The sequence below is a fragment of the Humulus lupulus genome, chromosome 7 (assembly GCF_963169125.1).
Source record: "Humulus lupulus chromosome 7, drHumLupu1.1, whole genome shotgun sequence".
In the NCBI taxonomy this organism is placed as follows: domain Eukaryota; kingdom Viridiplantae; phylum Streptophyta; class Magnoliopsida; order Rosales; family Cannabaceae; genus Humulus; species Humulus lupulus.
Window position 1 is genome coordinate 177,547,472 of NC_084799.1, and position 23,676 is coordinate 177,571,147.

Here is a 23,676-nt window from a genome sequence, read left to right on the forward strand (position 1 = left end):
AAATGATGTGTCTTACAAGTGAGCATTAGACTCCTATTTATAGAGTAATGAGACACCATTTGAATTTCAAATTTCATCAATCGTCTTGGTTGTTACAAATGTTTAATTGAATGTTTATGAAATTAAAATAAAGATTTGAGAGTTACTTGGGTTGTTGAAAACATTCAAATTGAAGAAAGAGCAAAATGGAATTTGGCTGACAGCACCCCTAGTCGCGGCCTGGGATATTCCAGGTCATGGCTTCCATGCCGCGGCCCGGAGGCTGTTGTAACCTCCCAACTTTGCACCTCTTCTCAAAACCTCTCGATACATTTCCCACATGATTTTGTAACCTCCATACACTTAATGAGAGTTAAAAATATATCTTCAACACTTATATCACATTATATATGGCTTATGAAATTCAATCTTAAAAATATGTAGCTCCCAATCTACACATTATTTGGTAATTTTTTAAAATTACAAATTTGTAGCTAATTTTGTAACTTCAAAAAATGTGTTACACAATTGGACATACACATTTGTCTAATTTTGTCTAATTTTGCGCAACTTTCAATATTTTGTCATATTATTTAATCTAACATAATATTATATAAAATAATATAACAATTATGTTGTCCATTCTTATATATGCCATGAATATATTATACTATTATATAAATGTTACCGAGGATGCCTTGATAGCAAATACACAGCAATACAAGGCGAATCGTTCCACACTTTAGAGTGCAACCTTAGTATACCTCGAGCCTTTTCCTTCAAGTATGGAGCACAGTCTGCTTGCATTACCATGCAAAGCTTCGTCACAGCCCCAACCCTTAACATCTCCATAATCACTTCACTCCTCGCCGAAAACTTGGCAATCAGAGAAAGAATGTGAATCGCTTGGTCATCGGTGGCGTCCGAAACCCTAAGAATCTTTTTCGACACCATTGCTATGCCGCAGGCGTGCTGGAGGAGCTGTGCTCTCCCATCAGCGCAGGAGCACAAGTGCGCCAAAAGGTTGATGACCATCTCGGTGGTGTGCTTTTCTGGTTTCGTGAGCTCGAGTTCGATCAGCTCGAATACCGCCCCCGATTCGATGATCTTCATCCTGTTTCGTCCCCAAGGACAGGCTTCGATTAGGACATGGAGAGCTGATTTAACTGTTTGATGCGAAACTGTTCTCTCACCTAACACCTTTTTCGTTATATTCATGAACATTTCGAGCCTCAACCGCTCCATTCGGTTCGCATTCGCTACATTGATCGCCATTTTCAGTACCGACATGACCTCGAATCTCATATCCGTTTCACTACGGCTTAAAATCCAAGCCAAAGAATCAATAAAATCACTGTCTTCGTTGACGAACGCCTTCACTTCATCATTAGGAGTCCAAACGAGTCGGAGAATACGCAGAGCTTCTTCTATGCCAACCACGTTTCCTTCCTTGACAGACCTTATGAGAAACAAAGCCATGGCTTTGTTGACTCCACTTTCGACCATGAGCCTCCTGTTCCGCTCATTCTCCTCGGCAAGAGCTCCCATTTTCTTCAACGTTATGATAATCTTCAAATGATCAAACTTGTTAGCCCCAACATCTCTCACGAGCTTAAGAGCTTGCCTCTTATCGAGAGGCGGCGTCGGGGTCGGAATCCGATCCACTCCGTTGCAGGCGTTGATGGTACACCACGCTTGGATAAGGCGACGAAGGGTGTGGTTCGGCGTGAGGTCAGAGTCTCTCGGCAAAGGCAGCTTCGTAACTGGACACGTAATCATCCTGTCGTTCGAAGATGATGATGAAGTAATCGTCGTTGAGACCCACTTCTCAATGCTTTCTCTGTCGTATGTTATGCCAGTCATGGTCGTAACTGGATCTCTCATGATCTGAAGCGATATAGGACACATGAAATACTTTGGTACTTCAATTTCTTCCATTGAAAATCCAATAAAGCTTATAGCTTAGGCGCTTCTGCTGCTATATATGGAAAGAGAGAACTAGTACTGCTTTACCTAAGTTGGAATTAAGATAAGAACAAAACGAAATATTCAAGTCTTATAATATTCTCTCTAGGTTTGCCTTTGGTAAGAGAAAGCGGCTTTTGCTTCTATAAATATTTATTTATGTTGAACTGTTATAAAATAATGAATATTATTAAATGGCGGTTTAGCTGTCTCATTTCATTCTATTCCACTGCAAAAATAAGATTCAGTGGTCAACCCAGGTTTAGTTACAAAATCAAACATATTTGAATTATTGTTTCGTCAACTATGTGACGTGGCGCACAATCAGTGGCTCATAAAACAGCAGGAGAAATTTAAAAAAGAGAGACTGACTCATTCATTCTTGTGTGGGCTGACTTTTTTTTTTTTTTTTGGAGGCGACACTATCGACTTGTAGATATTGATTGAGCTAAGATAAAGAATCCTTACTAAAATATGCTGTTTGATCTCGCACGCAGTACAACGCATGCAGTCATAATTATATTAATTTTATTTTATACATTTATATTATTATTTTTGACTTTTTTTTTAATTTAAAATTGACCAATCAAACATATCACCTCTTGATAGTTGGATACTACTCAAATCAATTGGCCGACGTAATTTTGGCACAGTATATATTTGTTTGTTTCTCCGATGAATTTCAGTCAAAGTTTCAAACTTAGTTCATAGCCAAATTGGTCCAAATTTCAAAAATCAAATGCGGTTGTGACGTTGTCATGGATATTAATGAATATTCATGTTGATGAGAGAGCTAGCTCCTTCATCGTATTAAATGTAACATAATTTATATGATATATAAATTAAAATTTTAAAGATATTATCTTGCAATCTAAAATAATTATAAAATATATATATATTTTTTAATCTAATTTTTTATTTATTTTATAAATTATAATAATATAGTAATTTAAAAAAATATAAATAGTTACATATTTTTTAAATTTAAATATTTATTTTCTTCTTTAATCTAATTTTTTTATTCATTTTATATATTATAATAATATAGTAATTTTTAAAAAAAAAGTAAGTAGTTACATATTTTTTAAATTTAAATAAGATATTTACAATATATTATTATTTACTCAATCTATTTTACTTGTTTAAAAAGCTAAAATTGCTCCAAAACAATTTATCTATTTTCTCGTTTAATCTAATTTTTTTATTCATTTTATAGATTATAATAATATAGTAATTTTAAAAAATATATGTAGTTACATGTTTTTTAAAATTTAAATAAGATATTTATAAGATATTATCATTTACTCTATCTATTTTACACGTTTAAAAAATGTAGTAATAATAAAATATAAAAAAAAACGTAACTACTAACGACGCTTATATATAAATTAATACATTCAAAAAATATATTTATAAATTAATGTAGTAATGTATTTTATGAAAATATTGTTTTATTTTAGATATATGTGTTTTAAAAAAAATAGTTTAAAAATAGCATCTATCTAAAGATAAAAAAAAAACGTAAAGCTATTAAGTAATACTTAAATATCTAACTTTAAAAAAATAAAAAACAAAAAGGTAAAAAAAATTCAAATTTCAAATTCCAAATCAAAATATCTTAACAATTAAAAATATAAATATGTGTACACATCAATATATATACACTGTTGACGCCGTTTTTCGTCAACTTAGAAATGAAGAACAATTAAACAAAATACCAGAGAAAACAAACGATAAAAGACACGATTTTTACGTGGTTCAGCAGTTAAAATCTGCCTAGTCCACGAGTCTGTGTTATTCACTTTATGGAATTCTCTCAAAGCTTTCTTGAAGCAATTTTACAGAGTTTTCCCCAATACAAAATTCTCTCTCTTTACAAATGAATTATTCCACTCTATTTATAGAGTGGTTTACCGAATATCTCCCCTCAAATTTCGGGGAGTTATGATACAAATTAATTAAATAAATGCAAATAAACGTATATGGTTATTATGTACTCGTAAAAATCCCATGATATTTGGGATTTAATAACAGATTACATTTGATCCCTTAAACATAGGCATTTATAACAATAAACATGTTCACACACAACTTACGAGCTTGGACACTAGACTCTCACACCTTCGAGACCGTTCACCCATCACGAGCTCGATACCTCAGTTCGCCTTGTTCTTAACAAGTAACATTGCCGCGATCATCCTCTTCGAGCTCACAATCCTCGAGCTCGAACTGTCTGGTCTGATGGCAGAAAATGAATCAGGAGATTTATTCAAGTGTTGAACTATTGCCATTGTGGCTTCGAGCCTAGCTTATAACCTCGGAACTCCTCCGAGACCACGTAGTTTACAAGCTCACCAATTCCGATGTTGTCGCATTTACTGCTTAGCGAGACTGTCTTTGATATTTTCATTAAAGCTGATTATGACGACTTGGCTTATTTCGAGCTTGACTTTCGAGATCAAAATTTCTATTCTTGAAATTTGGGTGTAACATTTTGCCCCCTCAAAAGTATCAGTTCGAATCCTATGAGAAGGAAACTTTTGAACTACTACTTTCGTAAATCAAGCCACCCTCCACACTTGAGTGTGGACACGCATTAGCCACGGATTGCGCAGTCAGAGTACTCGAGTATTATTTTCATTTGCCCACGTCTTTTTGCGTTTCATCTTTTTGCTGCCACTATCATATTTGTACCCCGATCGTGAGATCAGTTTCCAAATTAAACCAACGGTCCATATCACTATGACCCTTAATTTTCCGGGGTCTATAAATAAGCCCACTTCGTCTTCCTCAACACATTTTCCATTTCAGCTTTTAGAGACAAAGAAAAAACCAGAGCCAAAACTTTCTTTTCTTCTTTTCATGTTCTCCAAACTGAGAAGACAAAGCAACCTTAGCATTTTTGACTCTGTGAGATCATCCTTGCAACCGGTCCTTCAGTCTATTACGTTGTTGTACCCGCAAGCTTCTGTCTGTAAGTTTCATTTCTTGATTTCTCAATCTTTATTTCTTCATGCATTTTTACGTACTTTCTTTCCGTATGAACATATGCACTAATCAGTAGCCTTAGCAATATTGTTTAGTTGATACGTGTAAGCCAAGAAATGGGGGTTTTGAATTATGGTTTTTAACTGCACAAATCCAATACTATCACCTTTTCGGTAACCGTCAGCTTTATCCCTAAAAATTCGGGATCCTTAAAATGAATCCAAACTTCCCCACTCTCATGTTAAGTACACGCTTGAAGCCCAAACTTTACAATAGTTCGGGGTTCCATTTCGAACTTGATTTATCCTCTCGAGACCTCAGTCTTGATTGAGTTTACTCCGTGATCTCGTGCTTTCGAGCTCAAATCACCAAGATTATACTCTGTCATTTCTTGCATGCCTGGCCCTTACCCTTTTCTTTCTTGTTAGATGTCACAGAACTCTAAGAATCGGTGGGGGTCAGTGCTTGCAATTCCTTACTCTCCATCAACTCCTAGTCCGAAGTCTCCCTTCACTCGGAACCAGCGGTTGATACGCGAGCACCATGAAAGGTGTGAACAAGAGGACACCCGAGACCGTTTCCGACGTCAGATTGACGAGATTGAAGAAAGAAAAAGGAAGATACTCAGGGTCACGATTTATTCAGATCCGGACCCCGAGATTAGACCTGTCCCACTCGATCCCAAACTCAAAGTCACCGTTGCTTACGAGCCTGGTGCACTTTCCTTCTCGCTGATGGAGGACCCTTCGAACCGTCCTTCCACCTCTCAAGCTGCATCCATTCCCACCCTGCTAGAGGTTTTTTTAGAGGCTAAGCACTATTGGAGATCAGTCACCTCAACGGATCAAATCTCTGAGATACTAGCTTGCCACGGCCTGAAACTTTTCGGCACACTGATGAGTCGACCTACAAATCTAAACGAGCAGAGCTGCTTCGCCCCGGGTGATGGCAACCCTGACAACAAGATTAAGCTCGCAGCTTGGAGTCGCGAGCACATGAAGGTAGGGGCCCTGCTTCCCCTGAAATCCTATTTTAAGTATTTTCTGGATTTTGTTGGGCTCACCCCATTCCAATTCCAGACCAATTCATATAGGGTTATCTCCGCCCTCAAGTCCCTGTACCACGAACTTAAGTGGGAAGGACCCTCACTCCAAGAGATTATATTTCTCTTCTGTCTCAAAAGCAACCCCTCTCGAACTCGGGGAGGGGATGGCTTCTATTATTTGCCGAGCTATCCGAAGGAGAAGAAAATTTTTGAGGATATGTTAAACCATCCCCCAAACTTCAAGCTGGCATTCTTCTGGACGGATGGCCACACTTATTCTAAATTCTATTCATTCCAACGCATCCGTAAGTACTCACACTTATCCTTTTCCTTTCCATTTAATGACTAGGCTCGGAATAATAACATGTAACCTTTTCTTCAGCCAACTATCACCGTCCCACCCCCTCGGAGTCGATGGTGGAACATAAGGAAACTCTGCTCCAACTGCCCTATGGTCAGCGTTCTTTATCTTATCTTCTTCATGAAGAGCGACTCCAAGCTTGTAGCCTCTTGGAGCAATACCAGTCTACAGACGACTCTGCCTACCACAAGTACTTCAAATGGGAGCATGTGCCACTTCCCACAAAGAGACTTCCCCTCAGACAGAGGTCTTTGAGCTCACGGGCCCGTCCCTCTGTGGCTCGCCGTCATGATCAGCCTGCCTCGGGAAATGAAGCCCAGGACGAGGCCTCGAGCTCGGGTAGCGGATGTAAAGTAATACTTAGCTCCAATATGTGGTCCCTTTCTTTGCTTAAGCACAAGCCCAACACATGAATCCTCTTTCCGGATCCTAGGGATAACTTTTACGTTTGGTCCTAGGTAGATGAGAGGGTACGTAGGTTCGATAGCTAGTTAGGTCAATACCAAACCATGTATAGTTTAAACAAGGTTTGGGATGGGGTCGCCATTCAATACAGGACCAATGTTTATAGAGACCTTTCAAGGCTATCTCCTACATATAGAGAAGGGACTACTCCAGCATCCTCTGAAGATAGGGGCATATCTTGGTCGCCGAGCACAAGCTCGGTAGAGAGTACCCGTTAGGTTTCTTTTGACCTTAGTCTTTCTTCTTTTTGTAGTTTAGGCTCGATCACTAATGTGTAAATTGTGTATTTGCAGGCGACATGGAGTCCGACTTGGACAATGTACTGAACTGTCCTATGGGGGCGAAGGCGAGTAAGCGCCAGAGGGTGTCGCAAAGAGGGGGCTCCTCTCAAAGATCCAAAAAAGAGCCGGGGTGACTCCTCCAGCCCCGGAATCCCAAGGCCCAAGCCAAGCTACTGCTGCAGACCCTGAGATCAGGGTATCTGCCAAGATCTCACACCCCCTGCCTCTTTCTGAAGTCCAGGTTTCCCAACGAACTACTCCGGCCCCAAGGAAACAAGTCCCTGCACAGGAATGTCTATTGTCGGTCTCGACCCACATCCCCGAATATGTGAACGATAGTGCTGTGGGGACACATGGAGTCAGTCTGGGCTCGAATATATTATCTCGAGTCGGCCAAAGTCTCAGCAACCTTGGTGCTCCTCACCTTTTGCCGTGACAACAACACCCTCTATGACAAGGGCAACGAGCTCTTCACCTTGGTAAGTCCTTTTACTCTGTAACATTGCTTATACGGAATTATCCTGTATGTTTAATAACCCATTTTTGTTTATGTATATAGGCTTTCGCCGCATTTTCTCAACTTAACTTCAAGTTGAACAACGATATTTACATGAGCCAGGCCTACGCTCAGGAGGCGAATAACCTCCAGTTAAAGCTCGCAGACAAGCTCAAGGCTGCGACATCGAAGATATCTAAACTCGAATCAAAGATGGAGGCCAAGGACTCTGATATCAAGGAGAAGGACTTCAGAATCAAGGAACTTCAGGAGCTGAATGCCAAGCTAGAGGGAGAAAAGGCAGCCACATTCGACATCATCGAAGGTGAGAAGGCTTGCCTCCTGGAGGAGTTCAAGGTTAAGAAGGATCATGTTGTTGACATGGCAATGTATCGAATCTGGGTGAACAACCCCGAGCTCGATACAAGCTTCCTAGACACTTTGGAGGCCAAGTTCGTCGATAGATGGCAAGCTCGCCTTGATGAGGAAGACGCCAGGCTCGAGGCCGAGGAGACCATGGGAGCATTAGAAGCGGCTGGGGAGAAGGTGCCGGCTCCATAAGTGTGGAATCATGGGCTGTGTCCCATTATTTTTTGTAACTCATTTTATATATATGCCCTTGGGGCAAAGACAATACATAGTTCTTTTTAGAGCAATTTCATTATAATTTAGACAGTAATTTTAATCTTTATGCACATGATTTTCTTGCTCGAAAACCTTCATGCATTTTACTTTACATTTAGCTTTTGCTTTAATATTTTTGCTTTACATTTCTAGGTCGAAATGTTTCAAGCATGTTATACTAAATGCTTGCTTTTATGTTTGTTTATTCGCACAAACAAATTTGTTGGATTTAAGCTCGAGTTTCAATGCATTCATGCACATTTTACTCTATATATCCATGTCTGACCTCGTTATTGTCAAGGTCAAACCTTACTTTTACCATGTACTCGAAAGTACTTATATGGCATGTAATCTTGGTAGTTTAGTTATATTTTGCTTTTCTAGTCACTTTTTCTCATCCTCGAGTAGGTCCTCGAGGTTATGAGGTCGAAAATTATTTTTGCAAAATTTTCCAGCCTCGGAATCAACTTAATTCATAGTTGGTTTATCTACACCAACTTTTTGTCGATTAGTTTTAGCTAGTTTGTTCCAAACTTATTTAGCTCGTGTCTAGTTTGTAATCCATACACTAATTTTTTTTTTCTATAATCTGTTTATGTCCAGACAATCTTAGCTCGCGTGTTTGGTTTTATTAATCCATACACTTAATTTTTTCAATCTGGTTAAATCTAGACAGCTTTAGCTCGTCAATCTGGTTATATCCAAGCAGCTTTAGCTCGCGTGTTTGGTTATTACTCCATACACTTAAATTTTTTTAATCTGGTTAAATCCAGACAGCTTTAGCTTGTTAATCTGGTTATTTCCAAACAGCTTTAGCTCGCGTGTACACTTATAACTTCTATGTCAGGTTAATGATCCAGATATTTTTATTAGTTTATGTGTATACTTAAAACTTTCATGTCGGGTTAATGATCCAGACATTTTTATTCTATGTTATTTATTTTTTCAAACTTATGGTAAGATTGTATACCACTGATGCCTCCTTAATATCCTATGAGTGTGACCATAGGTTATTGAATTGAGAGAGTTTGCAAAAAATACAACATTTAATAAAGAAAACAACTTTTGAGCAAAATTTATCATTTTATTAACAAAAATATAAAAAATAAACAAGCTTGGTTACAACAAAACACCCTTCCTATTGATAATAAGGTCGTAGATGTTCACCATTCCAAGCTCGTGGAACCAACTCTCCATTTAATCTCGCCAATTTATACACCCCAGGTCAGATGATAGACTCGATCTAGTAAGGTCCTTCCCTGTTAGGTCCGAGTACCCCAGCAGACAGGTCTCGTGTAGCCAGAAATACACGTCATAGGACCAGGTCTCCAAATCTGAATTTTATATCTCGAACCCTCTTATTGAAATACCTAGTAGCTCGTTGCTGATATGCAGCATTTTTCAATTGAGCTTCATCTCGTCTTTCTTCAATGAGGTCTAGATTTTCTTTGAGCTGGGATTGGTTCGAGGCCTGATTGTACGCATGGCTTCGTATTGTAGGTATTTCGACTTCAATAGGAACCATGGCCTCGCATCCATATGCTAGGGAGAAGGGAGTATGCCCTGTAGAAGTTCGAGTTATGGTTCGATTAGCCCACAAAATCAGAGGTAACTCCTCGGGCCACCTTCCCTTAGCCTCCTCTAACCTTTTCTTTATGGAGATTTTTAGGGTTTTGTTGACTACTTCAACCTGGGCATTTGATTGGGGATGGGCAACAGAGGAGAAGCTTTTTATTATCCCATTTTTTTTCGCAAAAATGGGTAAACAAGTCACTGTCAAACTGGGTACCATTGTCCGACACTATCTTTCTTGGCATCCCATATTGGCATATGATATTTTTTACCACAAAGTCTAAAACTTTTTTCGAGGTAATAGTGGTCAGGGGTTCAGCCTCGGTCCATTTTTTGAAATAATCGACCGCGACCACAATGTACTTTACTCCACCTTTTCCAGTTGGTGACGAGATTATAAGGTCGATTCCCCACACCGAAAATGGCCATGGGGAGGTCAACATGGTTAGCTCGGTAGGTGGAGATCGTGGAATTGAAGCAAATCGCTGGCATTTATCACATGTTTTGACATATTCGAACGCGTCTGCCTTGATTATGGGCAAGAAATACCCCTGTCTTACACCTTTTTGGATAAACTATGCCCTCTAGTGTTATCTCCACAAAATCCTTCATGAATTTCTTCCAAAATTTTCTTCACCTTGGGTGGAGTTACACATCGGAGTAATGGCATAGAATACCCTCTTTGATACAACCTTCCTTCCACAATAGTGTATCTCGGGATCTGATACATCAGTTTCCGAGCCTTGTTCCGTTCTGCTGGGAGACTTCCAGTTTTGAGGTAATCTACTATTGGGGTCATCTAGATAGGTTGAAAATCGATCATGCATACGTTCTCTTCATTGGGCTCGCTGAAACTCGGGGTCGATAGAAACTCTACCGGGACCATGTTTAATGTATCGGCCTCGCTGGTTGTAGCGAGCCTAGCTAACGCGTCTACATTTGAATTTTGTTCTCGGGGAACTTGCTCTATAGTGTAGAATTCGAACTGTCCGAGCGCAGCCTAACTTTCTCTAGGTATGCGGCCATTTTTACGCCACGAGCTTGGTATTCCCCTCAAACTTGGTTGACCACCCGTTGAGAGTCACTATAGCAATGTATAGCCTTTGCTTTGAGTTCCTTGGCTATTCGAAGTCCTGCTAGTAATGCTTCGTATTCAACCTCGTTATTTGACGCTTCAAAGTTGAACCTTAAAATGGAGTGGAATCGGTTTCATGCTAGGGTAATCAGTATAACGCCTGCCCTCGATCCATTTTCATTGGAGGATCCGTCGACATAAAGTTTCCACAGCTCGTGGGCTGGGGTTACAACTTCATCATTAGACACTCCAGTACACTCGATAATGAAATCCGCCAGGGCCTGTCCCTTAATGGTCGTTCTCGGCTGGTATGTGATCTTGAATTTTCTGAGTTCAACAGCTCACTTTAACAATCTTCCAGACGCCTCTGGTTTGGACAAAACTTGTCGTAGTGGTTGGTCAGTTAGCACATGAATAGGGTGTGCTTGGAGATAAGGTCGGAGCTTTCGAGATGAATGTATCAGGCTGAGAGCCAGTTTTTCCATTAGCGAGTATCTTTATTCTGCCCCCAGTAACCTTTTGCTGACATAGTATACTGGTTTTTGTACCTTCTTCTCTTCTTGGACAAGCATCGCACTAATGGCGTGCTCGGTTGTAGTGAGGTATAAATACAAGACTTCTCCCGTGTCAGGTTTCGACAAGACTGGTGGTTCGGCGAGGTGCTTCTTTAGGTTTTGGAATGCGAGCTCATACTCCTCTGACCACTCAAATTTTTTGTCCCCTCTTAAAAGGTTGAAAAAAGGAAGACAACGGTCTATAGATTTCGAAATAAACCTACTTAGTGCCGCCCTCCGTCCAGTTAAGCTCTGGACATCCTTATGCTTTCGAGGTGAGGGCATATCAATCAATGTCATAATCTTGTCTGGATTAACCTCTATTCCTCATGCATTTACTATAAACCCAAGAAACTTTCCCGAAGACACTCCGAAAGAGCATTTTTGTGGGTTAAGTTTCATGTTATACTTTCGTAGTACAGTAAAGCATTATGCGAGATCATCCACATGGTTACCATTATATTGGGACTTGACCAGCATGTCATCAACATAAACTTCCATGTTATTTCCTATCTGCTCGAAAAACATCATGTTCACCAGTCTTTGGTACGTGGCTCCAACATTTTTGTGCCCGAAAGGCATGACATTGTAGCAGTACAACCCTTTATCGGTTACAGAGCTCGTATGTTCTTGGTCCAGCGCGTGCATGGAAATCTGGTTATATCCAGAATAAGCATCCATGAATGACATGATGCCGTGACCTGCAGTGGCATCTACGAGTTGATCTATTCGAGGTAAGGGGAAACAATCTTTAGGGCATGCCTTGTTAAGGTCTGAGTTGTCGATACAGGTTCGCCATTTGTCGTTGGGCTTTGGAACCAACACTGGATTGGAAATCCAATAAGGATAAAAGGCATCTCGTATGAATCGATTTTTCTTTAACCTGTCGACCTCCTTCTTGAGAGCCTTCTTTCTATCATCGTCCAGGAGTCTTCGCTTTTGTTGCTTCAGGGGGAAGCTATTGTCAATGTTAAGTGCGTGGCTTATAACATTCGGACTAATTCCCACCATGTCTGAATGTGACCATGCGAACACATCCTGGTTTTCTTTTAAGAAGCTGATTAATTGCTATCTCACTTATTTAGAAAGATTCTTACCCACTTTTATTACTTTCGTGGTATCTACCTTGTTGAGCTTGACCTCCTTAAGCTCTTCTAGAGATTTGAGGTCAGCCTTTTCTTCTATTTTGGGGTCGATCCCTTCATCTATCTCAAGGATCAACCCATCCTTTTCCTGAATAATTACAAGTGCATGCGCACTTGTTTGATTTTTTCCCTTTATGGAGATGTTGTAGCATTCCCTTCCCGCGAGGTGGTCCTCCTTCAATGTCCCGATGCCACTAGAAGTTGGGGAATTGATGACCAAGTGCCTAACAGATGATACTTCCCCCAGCCCAATCAGGGCGAGTCTCCCAAGCAGTACATTGTAGTCTGATGGGAGTTCCACCACGACAAACTCCTTCATCTTGGTTACTGAGATTGGATAGTCTCCCAAGGTCACAAGGAGTTCAATGGATCCCATACAGGCAATCCCTTCTCCTGAAAAACGTACAATGTTGTTGCACATGCTTTCAAATCGCAAAGCGCGAGTCCCATCTTTTCTAGAGTGGCTTTATAAAGGATATTCACCGAGCTCCCGTTAACAATCAAGACTCAGCGTACCCTATTGTTCGCGAGTTGGAGAGTTATTACTAGGGGGTTGTTGTGGGGGAAACTAGACGTGTGATGCGTCCTCTTTAGTAAACATTATGGGTTGAGTCTCAACCCTCTGTTGTTTTAGAGCTCGTGGTTCGGGTTCAAAGGGATAACCGTCTCCAGTCTTTAGCTCATTCACGTATCTCTTTTGGGCGTTCTTGCCTGAACCTGGAATATGAGGTCCCCCTGAGATGGTTACATCCTCTCCATCAATCGGAGGGGGTCGCTCGTCCTCCCAAGCTCAGGAGTTATTGTTCTGGGCAGGTTGTGTAGCTGCTTCCCTTTAGCTTGTCGAAGCTTGATTGGGATTTCGGTTCCTGACGTACTATCCGAAATATCCCCTCGAGATCAAACCTTCAATCTTGTCTTTCAATTGTCGACATTCATCAGTTGTGTGTCTGATATCTCTATGGAATCTATAGTATTTATTTGTGTCCCTTTTTGCCTTCTGGTTCCTCATGGGGTCAGGTCGCCTGAACGGGACCTGGTTCTCATTGGTGAGGTAAATATTCTCCCAAGTCTCGTTGAGTTCGATATACACTTTGTGTGCGGAAAAATATTTTTCCCCTTTCTTCTTCTTCCCTCCATCGGCCTCAGGGTTATTCCCTTCATTTTTCTTTCTTTTAGAAGGGTTATCCCCGAGGGGTTTTGAAGTTGATGGAACCATCGAGGTCGAGGCAGAGTTTACATTTGTCATTGCAGTTATGGGCTGAGAGGTCATGTTCAATGCTAACCTCACCTCTTCTACATTGACAAACCTTTGGGGCCTCCAATTGAACTCGGTTAGTGACATGATAGGTTTCCTTTGTAGATCTTCCCAAAGAGGACTTCCTAGCAGAATACCCACTCTAACGGCCATCAGGTGACCGCTGTCATCGACATCCAAAGCTCGGGCCACTTCTAGGTTAAACCTCGTGAGGTAACTCTTTAGTGACTCATTTTGCTGTTGTCGGAAATTGGTTAAGGTCGAGGCCTCGGGCCTGATGTCAATAATAGCCTTAAATTGTTTCTTAAATTCTCTAGAAAATTGTTCCCAGGACGAGATTGAATGTCTTTTAAACTTTTCAAACCATTTTTTTGCTGGTCCCATAAGTGTGGCTAGGAACAACATACATCTGAGTTCGTAACCAACATTGTTGGCTCGCATGATGGTGTTGAAGGTATTCAGATGACTATACGGGTCTGAGTTTCCATCGAATGGTGGGACATGGGGTATTCTGAATCCCTGAGGAAACAAAGTGCTAGAGATATGCAGGGAAAAAGGCTCGAGCTCCTCATCGGACTCTTCTGTCCTGTCCCTGTTACGCTCGTTTTGTAGAAGCCTGAATGCTCTTTCTAACTGGTCAATCCTTTCCTGAACTAAATCCACTGGTGGTCGAGCCTAGACCTGAGGGGGCTGGTTATCGTTAATAAAAACTCCAGCTCCTTATCTCGGTACAGGGTTATAGGCTTGTTGTTTACGACCATTTAGATGGTCTTGCAGATCAGGGTTCGGGGGATTATCTCGCCCTTGATTATGGTTTAGAAGATCCCGCAGATTAGGGTGATTCCCTCAATTCCCTATCTCCCTTGGCTCGGTGTTGTAAATGCTTACGGGTCGAATGTAGTCCGATCTTTCTCTTACATGACTTGTAGCCCTCTCTGGGTGTGTGGCTCGGTGATTATGAGGTGGGTCGCCTGCTGGTCTCCTTGTTCCAGCAGTTTGTGATCTTTATATTTGGCTTCTCGATGACTGAGGAGCCTTGCGATCTCAGGTAGCCTCTCTTTCGTTCCCCTGTCCATGCCTAGTCTGTCGGTTTCCATCTCGACTGCAGCTGTGAGATGGCCTCTGTGGTGCAGGTCGTGGAACCTCTCGGATTGGCGAGGGGTATCTTATTGGTGATGGTGGGTGCCTTATGGGCGACGGTGGCTGTCTCCCATTGCCTTTGTTTCAATAATAATAATAATAATAATAATAATAATAATAATAATAGATGTCAATTAAAAATATCTACATATAATAATGATAATAAATAAATAAATAATCTATCTATTTGTATTTTTAACATTTTGACAAAACACGTGATCCAAATGTTAATTTTTAACAATAAAGGATTCAAATGGGTAATCAACATTTTGACAAAACACAAGGTCCACAAGTTAATATTAAAAAATAAATGATCCAAACGGGTAATCATCTAAAATATAAAAGTTCAAAATTGTGTGAACTCTTATAGAAAACATAAATTATATATATGATTTACTTTTTATAAAGAATTTTAACATTTTGAATAAATACATGGTCCAAAGGTTAATTTTTAAAAATAAAGAGTCAAAACGAGTAATCAGTCAAAATATAGTGTTCAAATAACTGATCTATCTATTCTTATTTTTAACCTTTTGACAAAACTTGAGGTCTTCAAGTTAATTTTTAAAAATAAAGGTCCCAACGGGTAATTGGCTAAAATACAATATTCAAAATGGTTTGAACCCTTACAGAAAACATGAGTTATATATATAATTTAATTTTTATAAAGAATTTTGAACATTTTGAATAAATACATGGTCAAAAGGTTAATTTTTAAAAATAAAAGATCAAAACGGGTAAGCGGCCAAAATACAATGTTCAAATGATCAATCTATCCATTCCTATATTTAACTTTTTGACAAAACACAATGTCTAAAAGTTAAGTTTTAAAAATAAAGTGTTCAAACGGGTAATCGACCAAAATAAGTCTTACACAAAATATAAATTTTCTTAACATAATTTAAACTTTTTATAAAAAAAAAATCACGCAAAGTGTATGATAATGATAATAATAAAAAAATAAAAGCACACGTATAACAAACTTTTTAAACTTTGTTTTCGGCGCTTTAATTATTCATAATTTTTTAAAAACCTACAAGAGATTTGCTATACAATGAATACCATTATAAAAAAAAAAATTGTTGTCAAGACGCTTTCACGTGTCCATATAAGAATATGTTGTACGAGTAGGGTGAAAATGAATCCCTACCCTACAATCTTCCAAAAAATATTTTGAAATATGTATATTTTTTAATAATTACAGAAGACTACACGAAGCACGATTATGTTTTCTAATTTATATATCCGTGCAAACATGATATTATTGTTGACATATTCTAGAATTCCAATGGCGCATTAATAATAACAATAACAATAATGATAATTATAATAATAATATGTTAGGTTGGAATTCAACGTTCAACATCAAATTTTCACAATTTTCCAATGTAGTAATTTAACGGTTTATTATTGACATGACAATAGAAATATAATTTCAATGTATTTTGATTAAATATAAAAACTAAAAAATATAAGTTCATAACTTCATGCAATTTTTTGTAATAATTAAAAAATATATATTTTGAGATTATGCGGTAGGGATTTCTTTTCACTTTACTCATATAACATGCTCCTTATATACATTTATGAAGATATATTGACCACAATTTTTTTTATGATGGTGTTCATTATACAACGACCCTCTTGCATGTTTTCGATAAATTTTGAATAATAAAAGTTATTTTGGCCGATTACCTGTTTGGATCCTTAATTTATAAAAATTAACTTTTAGACATTGTGTTTTGTCGAAAGGTTAAAAATAGGAATAGATAGATCGTTTATTTAAACATTGTATTTTGGCCGATTACCCATTTTGACCATTTATTTTTTAAAATTAATTTTTGGATCATGTATTTATTCAAAAGGTTAAAAATTCTTATGAAAAGTAAATTACATATATTTATATAACTTTTTTTATATATAATTAAAATAAAAAGGAGAAATAAAAAGTGAAAATAGATAGAATTTTCCCTTAATTAATTAATAGCCATAAAATTAGAAAAGTAGAATAAAAATGATGTTTATTATTATATTTATATTTATAATTTAATTAAACTATTATCGTAATTAAATATCTAATGAAATTTGAATTCAAATTATATATTGTTTAAATAAATCAAAGATTCAAATTTAAATTATAAATGTTGTTAAAATATATTTTTGTAAAACTATTTACGTTTAAATAAAAAGCATAAATAATTTGAATAAACTTTTATTATTATTATTATTATTAACCATAAATTAGAAAAAGTAATATAAAAATGAGGAAAAAAAATAGAAAAACTTTTTGCTCTCAATTATTTAAGCACATGCTTATGTATAACTTGACAATAGTTTATTTGATTTTAATTGGTTTAAATTAATTAATTAATTTATTTATATTTATTATTAATATGAAAGGTTGCTCAAAAATGAATTAAAAATAGAAAAAAATGTAGAATATTAATACACAAAATAAGAGAATTGGTTTTAATTGGTTTAAATCAATTAATTACTTTATATATATTGATGATGATAAGTCACATTTTCCAAATTTTATTGTGTTAATATTTTTCAGATAATGAACAACATTATAAATATTAGAAAAAAATAACATTAAATATATACCCAATAAGTCCAAAGAGAAAGAAATGCATACAAAAAAATAGTGTCATCTTGGAATGCTATAAAAAAAAATAAAAAAAATCAATCAATCAATAATAAAAATCGTAATACAGTAAATCTAAATCCACACATAAAATATCGAATGACAACATTTTGAAATGATACATTGTTGGGTTAATGCTTAATACCAAACTAACGATGACTATTTGAAATTGAAATCTCACACAATCAAAATTTAGGACTCAAACATGAGACTCCATAAAAGATAAAAAATGAAAAACTAAACACAAGGAATCAAAGAAATAAAAAGGAAGTGAAATACCGAATTTGAAGTTTTCCTTTATATAAATATATAAACTCTTTTATTTAATTATTAACTAATAATCATAAATTTGAAAAAGAAAAATTTTAAAATGTGAAAAAAATGATAAAATAGAATAAGTGCTTTGGAGCAAATTTAGAGTGCCACATCACCTCATTGTGGCTTTCTTTATATATATACTAGGAGATATAAATGCACACTTTATAATATATTTAAAGAGTTTTTATATTATTCTTGTTAATTATAATTTTTCTAAAAAAATAATATAATCTTGAGTAAGGAAATTATAATTTTTTTTAATAATGATAGAAAATTATATATTTTTTTGTACACATTTGATAATTCTTCTATTTTTTTATGTTATGTTTGTGTAATTCACGTGAAAAATATGTATTTATATACATATATATTAGACCACTTAAACTATCTAAATTTTTTTTTTTTTTTTCAATTTCCTAATACTTTTTTTCACTTATTCTCATATAAATCATATTCGTATAGCTCTCATTTATATAAGTATAACATATAGATTTTTTTTAATATATAATTACAAATTTTAAATGATATAAAAATATATACTACAAGATTAAATATATAAATATAAATAATATGTTAAATATCAATATAAATTTAATTAACTAAAAAAATATTTGGTAAGATTGAGTTAAATCAATCACCTATATAAGAAAAAAATACTAATATTTTGACCTATTGGAAATTAAAATGAATGAATGATACTTTATATATAGCCTAAAAGTATAACATCATAATGGTTTGTAAATCATGTGGAACTATATGGATTTTTTAAATTGTTAATTAATTCTATGTTAAATAAAAAAATTTAGAAAAAATCACAAATTATGATAAAATAGATAAATAATATATAAATGATTCTAGGAAGCCACCTCATCTCCATATAGCTCTCCTATATATAAGTACTAGCAAATAGTGTCGTGCTTCGTGTGGATGTCATTACAAGAAAAATATTTTTTAGCGGCGACTCAAAGTCACCCTTGATATTGCCATTTTTAGCTGCGACAATGAAAGCTCGCCGCTAATATATCGTTGGGTATATTTTTTAAATTTACCATATTATTAGCGGCGACGTGTTTACTATTAGGGGCAACACGTGTCGCCCCTAATAAATTCAAAAACAACAACAACAAAAAACATGGGAATTTTCCCACCAATTTTTCACCTCATTATTAGGGGAGACTTTTGCATTATTAGCGGTGACATGTGTTGCCACTAATAGTCGACACGTGTTTAAAAAAATATTAGTGGCGACTATTAGCGGCGACACTAATAATCCCCACGATAAATCATCTTCTTCACTTCTTCCTCTTCATTTCTGCAACCTATCCCCTCACCCCAAGCTCTGTCCTTCGCCCCCTCCCCCCCCCCCCCCCCCTCCCCGACGCCGCCACCCCCACCCCCGAAACCCCACTCACGTCGTCCCTTCCACCCCTACCCCCGAAATCCCATCTCCCCCTCTCTTTCGACGCCGCCTGATGCCGCCGGTCCACTCCCAACCCCCCCCACCCTCTCTCCCTTTCACGTCGTCCCCCCACCCTCAAAGCCCCTCTCTCCCTCTCTCTCTCGATCTTCGCCCGACGCTGCCACTCCGACACCGCCACCCCACCCTAACGTCGCCCGACGCCCCACCTCACCCCAATGACACTCTGGAGCTGCCACCCCACCCCATGCTCGGTATGTGTTTTTTTTTTAAATTTATATATGTGTTTTTAATTTAAATATATATTTATTTTATCTTATTTTTCAATTTATATATATTTATTTTTATTTAATATATATTTATCTATTTTATTTATTTAGTTTTTTGTTTATATATATCTGTGTTTGTATGTACGTATATATATAAATATATATTTGATTATGTTTATATATATATTGTATATGTGTATGTGTGTATATATATTAATATGCATTTGTATGTGTCTATATATATATTTTAACTTTTTTATTTTTTTCTATTTTGTTTTAAATTTATATAAGTTTTTATATTTTTATTTTCTGTTTGTATTTATTTTTTATTTGTTGTAATTTTTATGTTTTTATTTGTCAGGTATATATATGTGTGTATATATATATGTATGTGTGTATATGTATAAGTATATAAATATATATGTGTCTGTGGTGTATATGTATAAATGAGTGTAAGGTGTATATATGTATTTCTTATATGTGTTTTTTTAGATGAGTTATAATTTTTTTGTATTACTAACTTTATTTTTTTTAGAAAATAAATAGGATTTAATTTTGGAGCATTGTCATTTGGAGCATTTTCTTGTGGATCCCTTTATTAATTGGTATGTGTTTTATTATTATTATTATTATTGTTATTATTATTATTATTTATTATTTTTAGAGGAGTTTGAATATCTTAAATATTCATCCATAGTGAAGTAGGTTTTGAGATATACATTGTGTGCTACGGTGATACAGAAGGTTATGAACTTGTATTTATTAGTGAAGTAGGTTCTGTGAAATTTTTGTGTGCTGCGGAGATATAAGGAAGAAACTTATTGTGTGTTGTTTGAATTTTTTTTTAACTGTTTACAGATGGCTAAGTCATTAATATAGGGGATATGTTGTCCAATTTTTTTGTAGATTTATAGGACCAGGATAAGGTCGTGGATCGGGGGTTGAGACAGGGTCTTTATAGGGTCAAGATAGGGTCAGGATCGGAATAGGGTCGAGATAGGGTCTTTATAGGGTCGGGGGTCGAGATAGGGTCGGGATAAGTTCGAGATAAGGTCGGGGGTTAGGATAAGGTTGAGATAGGGTCGGGGTCGGGATAGGTTTGAGATAAGGTCGGGGGTCGAGATAGGGTCTTTATATGGTTGGGGGTTGGGATACGTTCGAGATAGGGTCGAGGTCGGGATAGGTTCGAGATAGGGTCGGGGGTCGGGATAAGGTCTTTATATGGTCGGGGGTCGGGATAGGGTTGAGATAGGGTCGGGGATCAGGATAAAGTCTTTATAGGGTCGGGATAGAATATTTATAAGGTCAGGATAGGGTCGGGATAGTCTTTACAGGGTCGGGGGTCAAGATATGGTCTTTATAGGGTCGGGATAGGGTTCATAGGGTCGGGATATGGTCTTTACAGGGTCAGGATAGGGTTCGTAGGGTCGGGATAGGGTCTTTATAGGGTTGGGATAGATTCGGGGGTCGAGATATGGTCTTTATAGGGGCATTATAGGGTCGGGGTCGGGATAGGGTCTTTATAGGGTCAGGATAGGGTCGGGGGTCGAGATATGGTCTTTCGGTAAGGATATGGTCGGGATAGGATCTTTATCGTGTCGGGGGTCGAGATAGGGTATTTATAGGGTCAGGATAGGGTTGGGGGTCAGGGTCGGGATAGGGTATGATGGTTATTATTGTTATTATTTCTAATAACGAAAAAAATTGTTATTATTCCTAATAACAAAAAGTCATAGACATAGACCTAGTGGATGCCTTGGGGATAGTAATCCGAGTCAATGTATTCATCTAGTATTCCTCATTTTTTCAAGATATTTCTTCAAATATCTTTTAAAAGTGGGGAGTACTAGATGTCTTATTTTATTTCATTTTAACTTTTTTTATAAGAGAAAATAAAATTGGTGAACAGGCTCACCGACCAACTCAACTAATTGACTTAATTAATATTTTAAAATCGTATGTTCTTATATTTACCGTAGATGGCAATTGATAAGAGTTGGACAAAATTGAGAAATCGTGTCTATGATGCTTATTGGATTTGTCTCCAAATTTTCATGAATATGGTGTCACAACACAAAGATTGGTAAGGGAGAATAAGATGTCCATGCGTCAAATGCATGAATCTTAGACTGCAAACTTTGGATGTCATTCAGGCACATATATTCCATCGGGGTTTCCAACAGAGTTATGAACAATGTATTTACCATGGGGAAGTCAAGGAAGATGTTGATGACTAAGGGGTGGATGAGAATGAGCCCGTAGATGAGATGCGAGACATCGTTGACGATTTATTTTTATCGAACAATGCTAAAGAAGCTAACAGTGGAATGAGTCAGTACTATGATGAGTTATTCGACGAAATTGAAGCTAAGTTGTATCCGGGTTGTGATTGGATATCATCGCTGAACTTTTTAACTAATTTGATGCACTTGAAAGTGAGGGGGAAGATAACAAACAACACATTTGATGAATTGTTGAAGTTATTGAAATTTGCATTCCGAGGAAAACAAAATTCCAGCATCCCACTACGAGGCTAAAAAAAACTGAGTAAATTAGGGTTGGGATACCAATCAATACATGTGTGTAGATATGATTGTTGCTTATTTTATAATGAGCATGCATCTAAAGATTCATGTCTGGTGTGCGGGAGTAGCAGGTGGATACATGAGAAGAATAAAGGGAAAAAGGTTCTGCATAAAGTGATGCGTTATTTTTTGTTGATTCCCCGATTAAAAAGATTGTATAGTACAAGGCATATAGCGGAAGAGATGTTATGGCATCATACTGGGAGATCGAAAGAAGATGGGATGATGCGTCATTCGGTTGATGGGTTAGCATGGAAGGATTTTGATGCCAGACATCCTGATTTTGCAAGAGATCCTAGAAATGTTCGTCTGGGCTTGGTTGCCGATGGGTTTAATCCATTTGGCAACATGAGTTTATCGTACAACATGTGGCCTGTTGTGTTAACGAACTATAATCTGCCACCATGGATTTGTATGGTGGACCATTATTTCATGCTAACTCTTCTTATTACTGGGCCAAAATAAACAAGTAAGGACATGGATGTATTTTTGAGGCCATTGGTGGACGAGTTGAAAGATTTATGGATTAACGGGGTGGAAACTAGGGACGGTAGAAACAACAACATGTTCAAGATGCATGCTACCCTTTTGTGGACGGTGAACGATTTTCCTGCTCGAAGTAGTTTGTCTGGATGAAGTGGTCAGGGTTACAAGGCTTGTCCTACATGCAACGAAGACACATACTCTATATGAGTGATTGGTAAGACATCTTATGTTGGTCATAGATGATTCTTGGCCAGTAATCATCAGTGGAGAAAGGATACTCAATTCAATGGAAGAGTTGAGAGAAGATGTCCTCCAAGAAAGTTTACTTGTCAGGATATCTTAGATCAAGTTAATGCCCTACCACCTCAAGTCCCGGGGAAACATGAGAGGTTTGGAGGTTTGAAACGAAAAAGAGGTGTGTAGGATAGTAATTGGAGGAAAAAAAACATCTTTTATGAACTTGACTACTGGAGTACGAACGAGTTAAAACACAACATAGATGTTATGCATGTTGAGAAGAATGTATGTGATTGTTTCCTTGGTACTTTATTGGATAACAATAAGTCCAAAGACACTACTAATGCAAGACATGATCTGAAGAATATGGGAGTTACAGATGCATTGTGGATATATGAAGATCAGAACAAAAAGTTAATGAAACCACATGCTCCTTACGTGTTGACTCCTGAAGATAGGCGATAATTTCTAAAAGGTGTTAAACTGCCAGATGGTTTTTGTTCGAACATGAAGAAGAAAGTGACTGATAATGACCCAAATATCATTGGGTTGAAGTCACATGACTGTCATGTGATAATGCAACGATTACTGCTAGTGGGTATCCACAAGTTTATACCAGAATCTATATCAAGCACCATAATTTAACTATGCAATTTCTTCAGACAATTATGTTCTCAGACCTTGAATGTAAATGATATGGAGAAAGCTCAAAGGAAGGTCATTCACATCTTATGCAAAATGGAGTTGTTTTTTTCCCCAGCTTTTTTTGATA

The 23,676-nt window shown here is 37.1% G+C and overlaps 1 protein-coding gene across 1 annotated transcript; it reads right to left on the minus strand.

The window, feature by feature from the left end:
• Positions 1-337: 337 nt before the first annotated feature.
• LOC133788867 (E3 ubiquitin-protein ligase PUB23-like) lies at positions 338-2,028 on the minus strand. Its single transcript, XM_062226493.1, has one exon. The coding sequence runs from the start codon at positions 1,915-1,917 to the stop codon at positions 664-666; it is 1,254 nt and encodes a 417-aa protein (XP_062082477.1). The 5' UTR covers positions 1,918-2,028; the 3' UTR covers positions 338-663.
• Between the last annotated feature and the right edge of the window lie 21,648 nt (positions 2,029-23,676).

Coding starts and splice junctions, on each gene's coding strand:
- LOC133788867 (XM_062226493.1), bottom strand. CDS start 1,917: ATGGAAGAAATTGAAGTACCAAAGTATTTCATGTGTCCTATATCGCTT.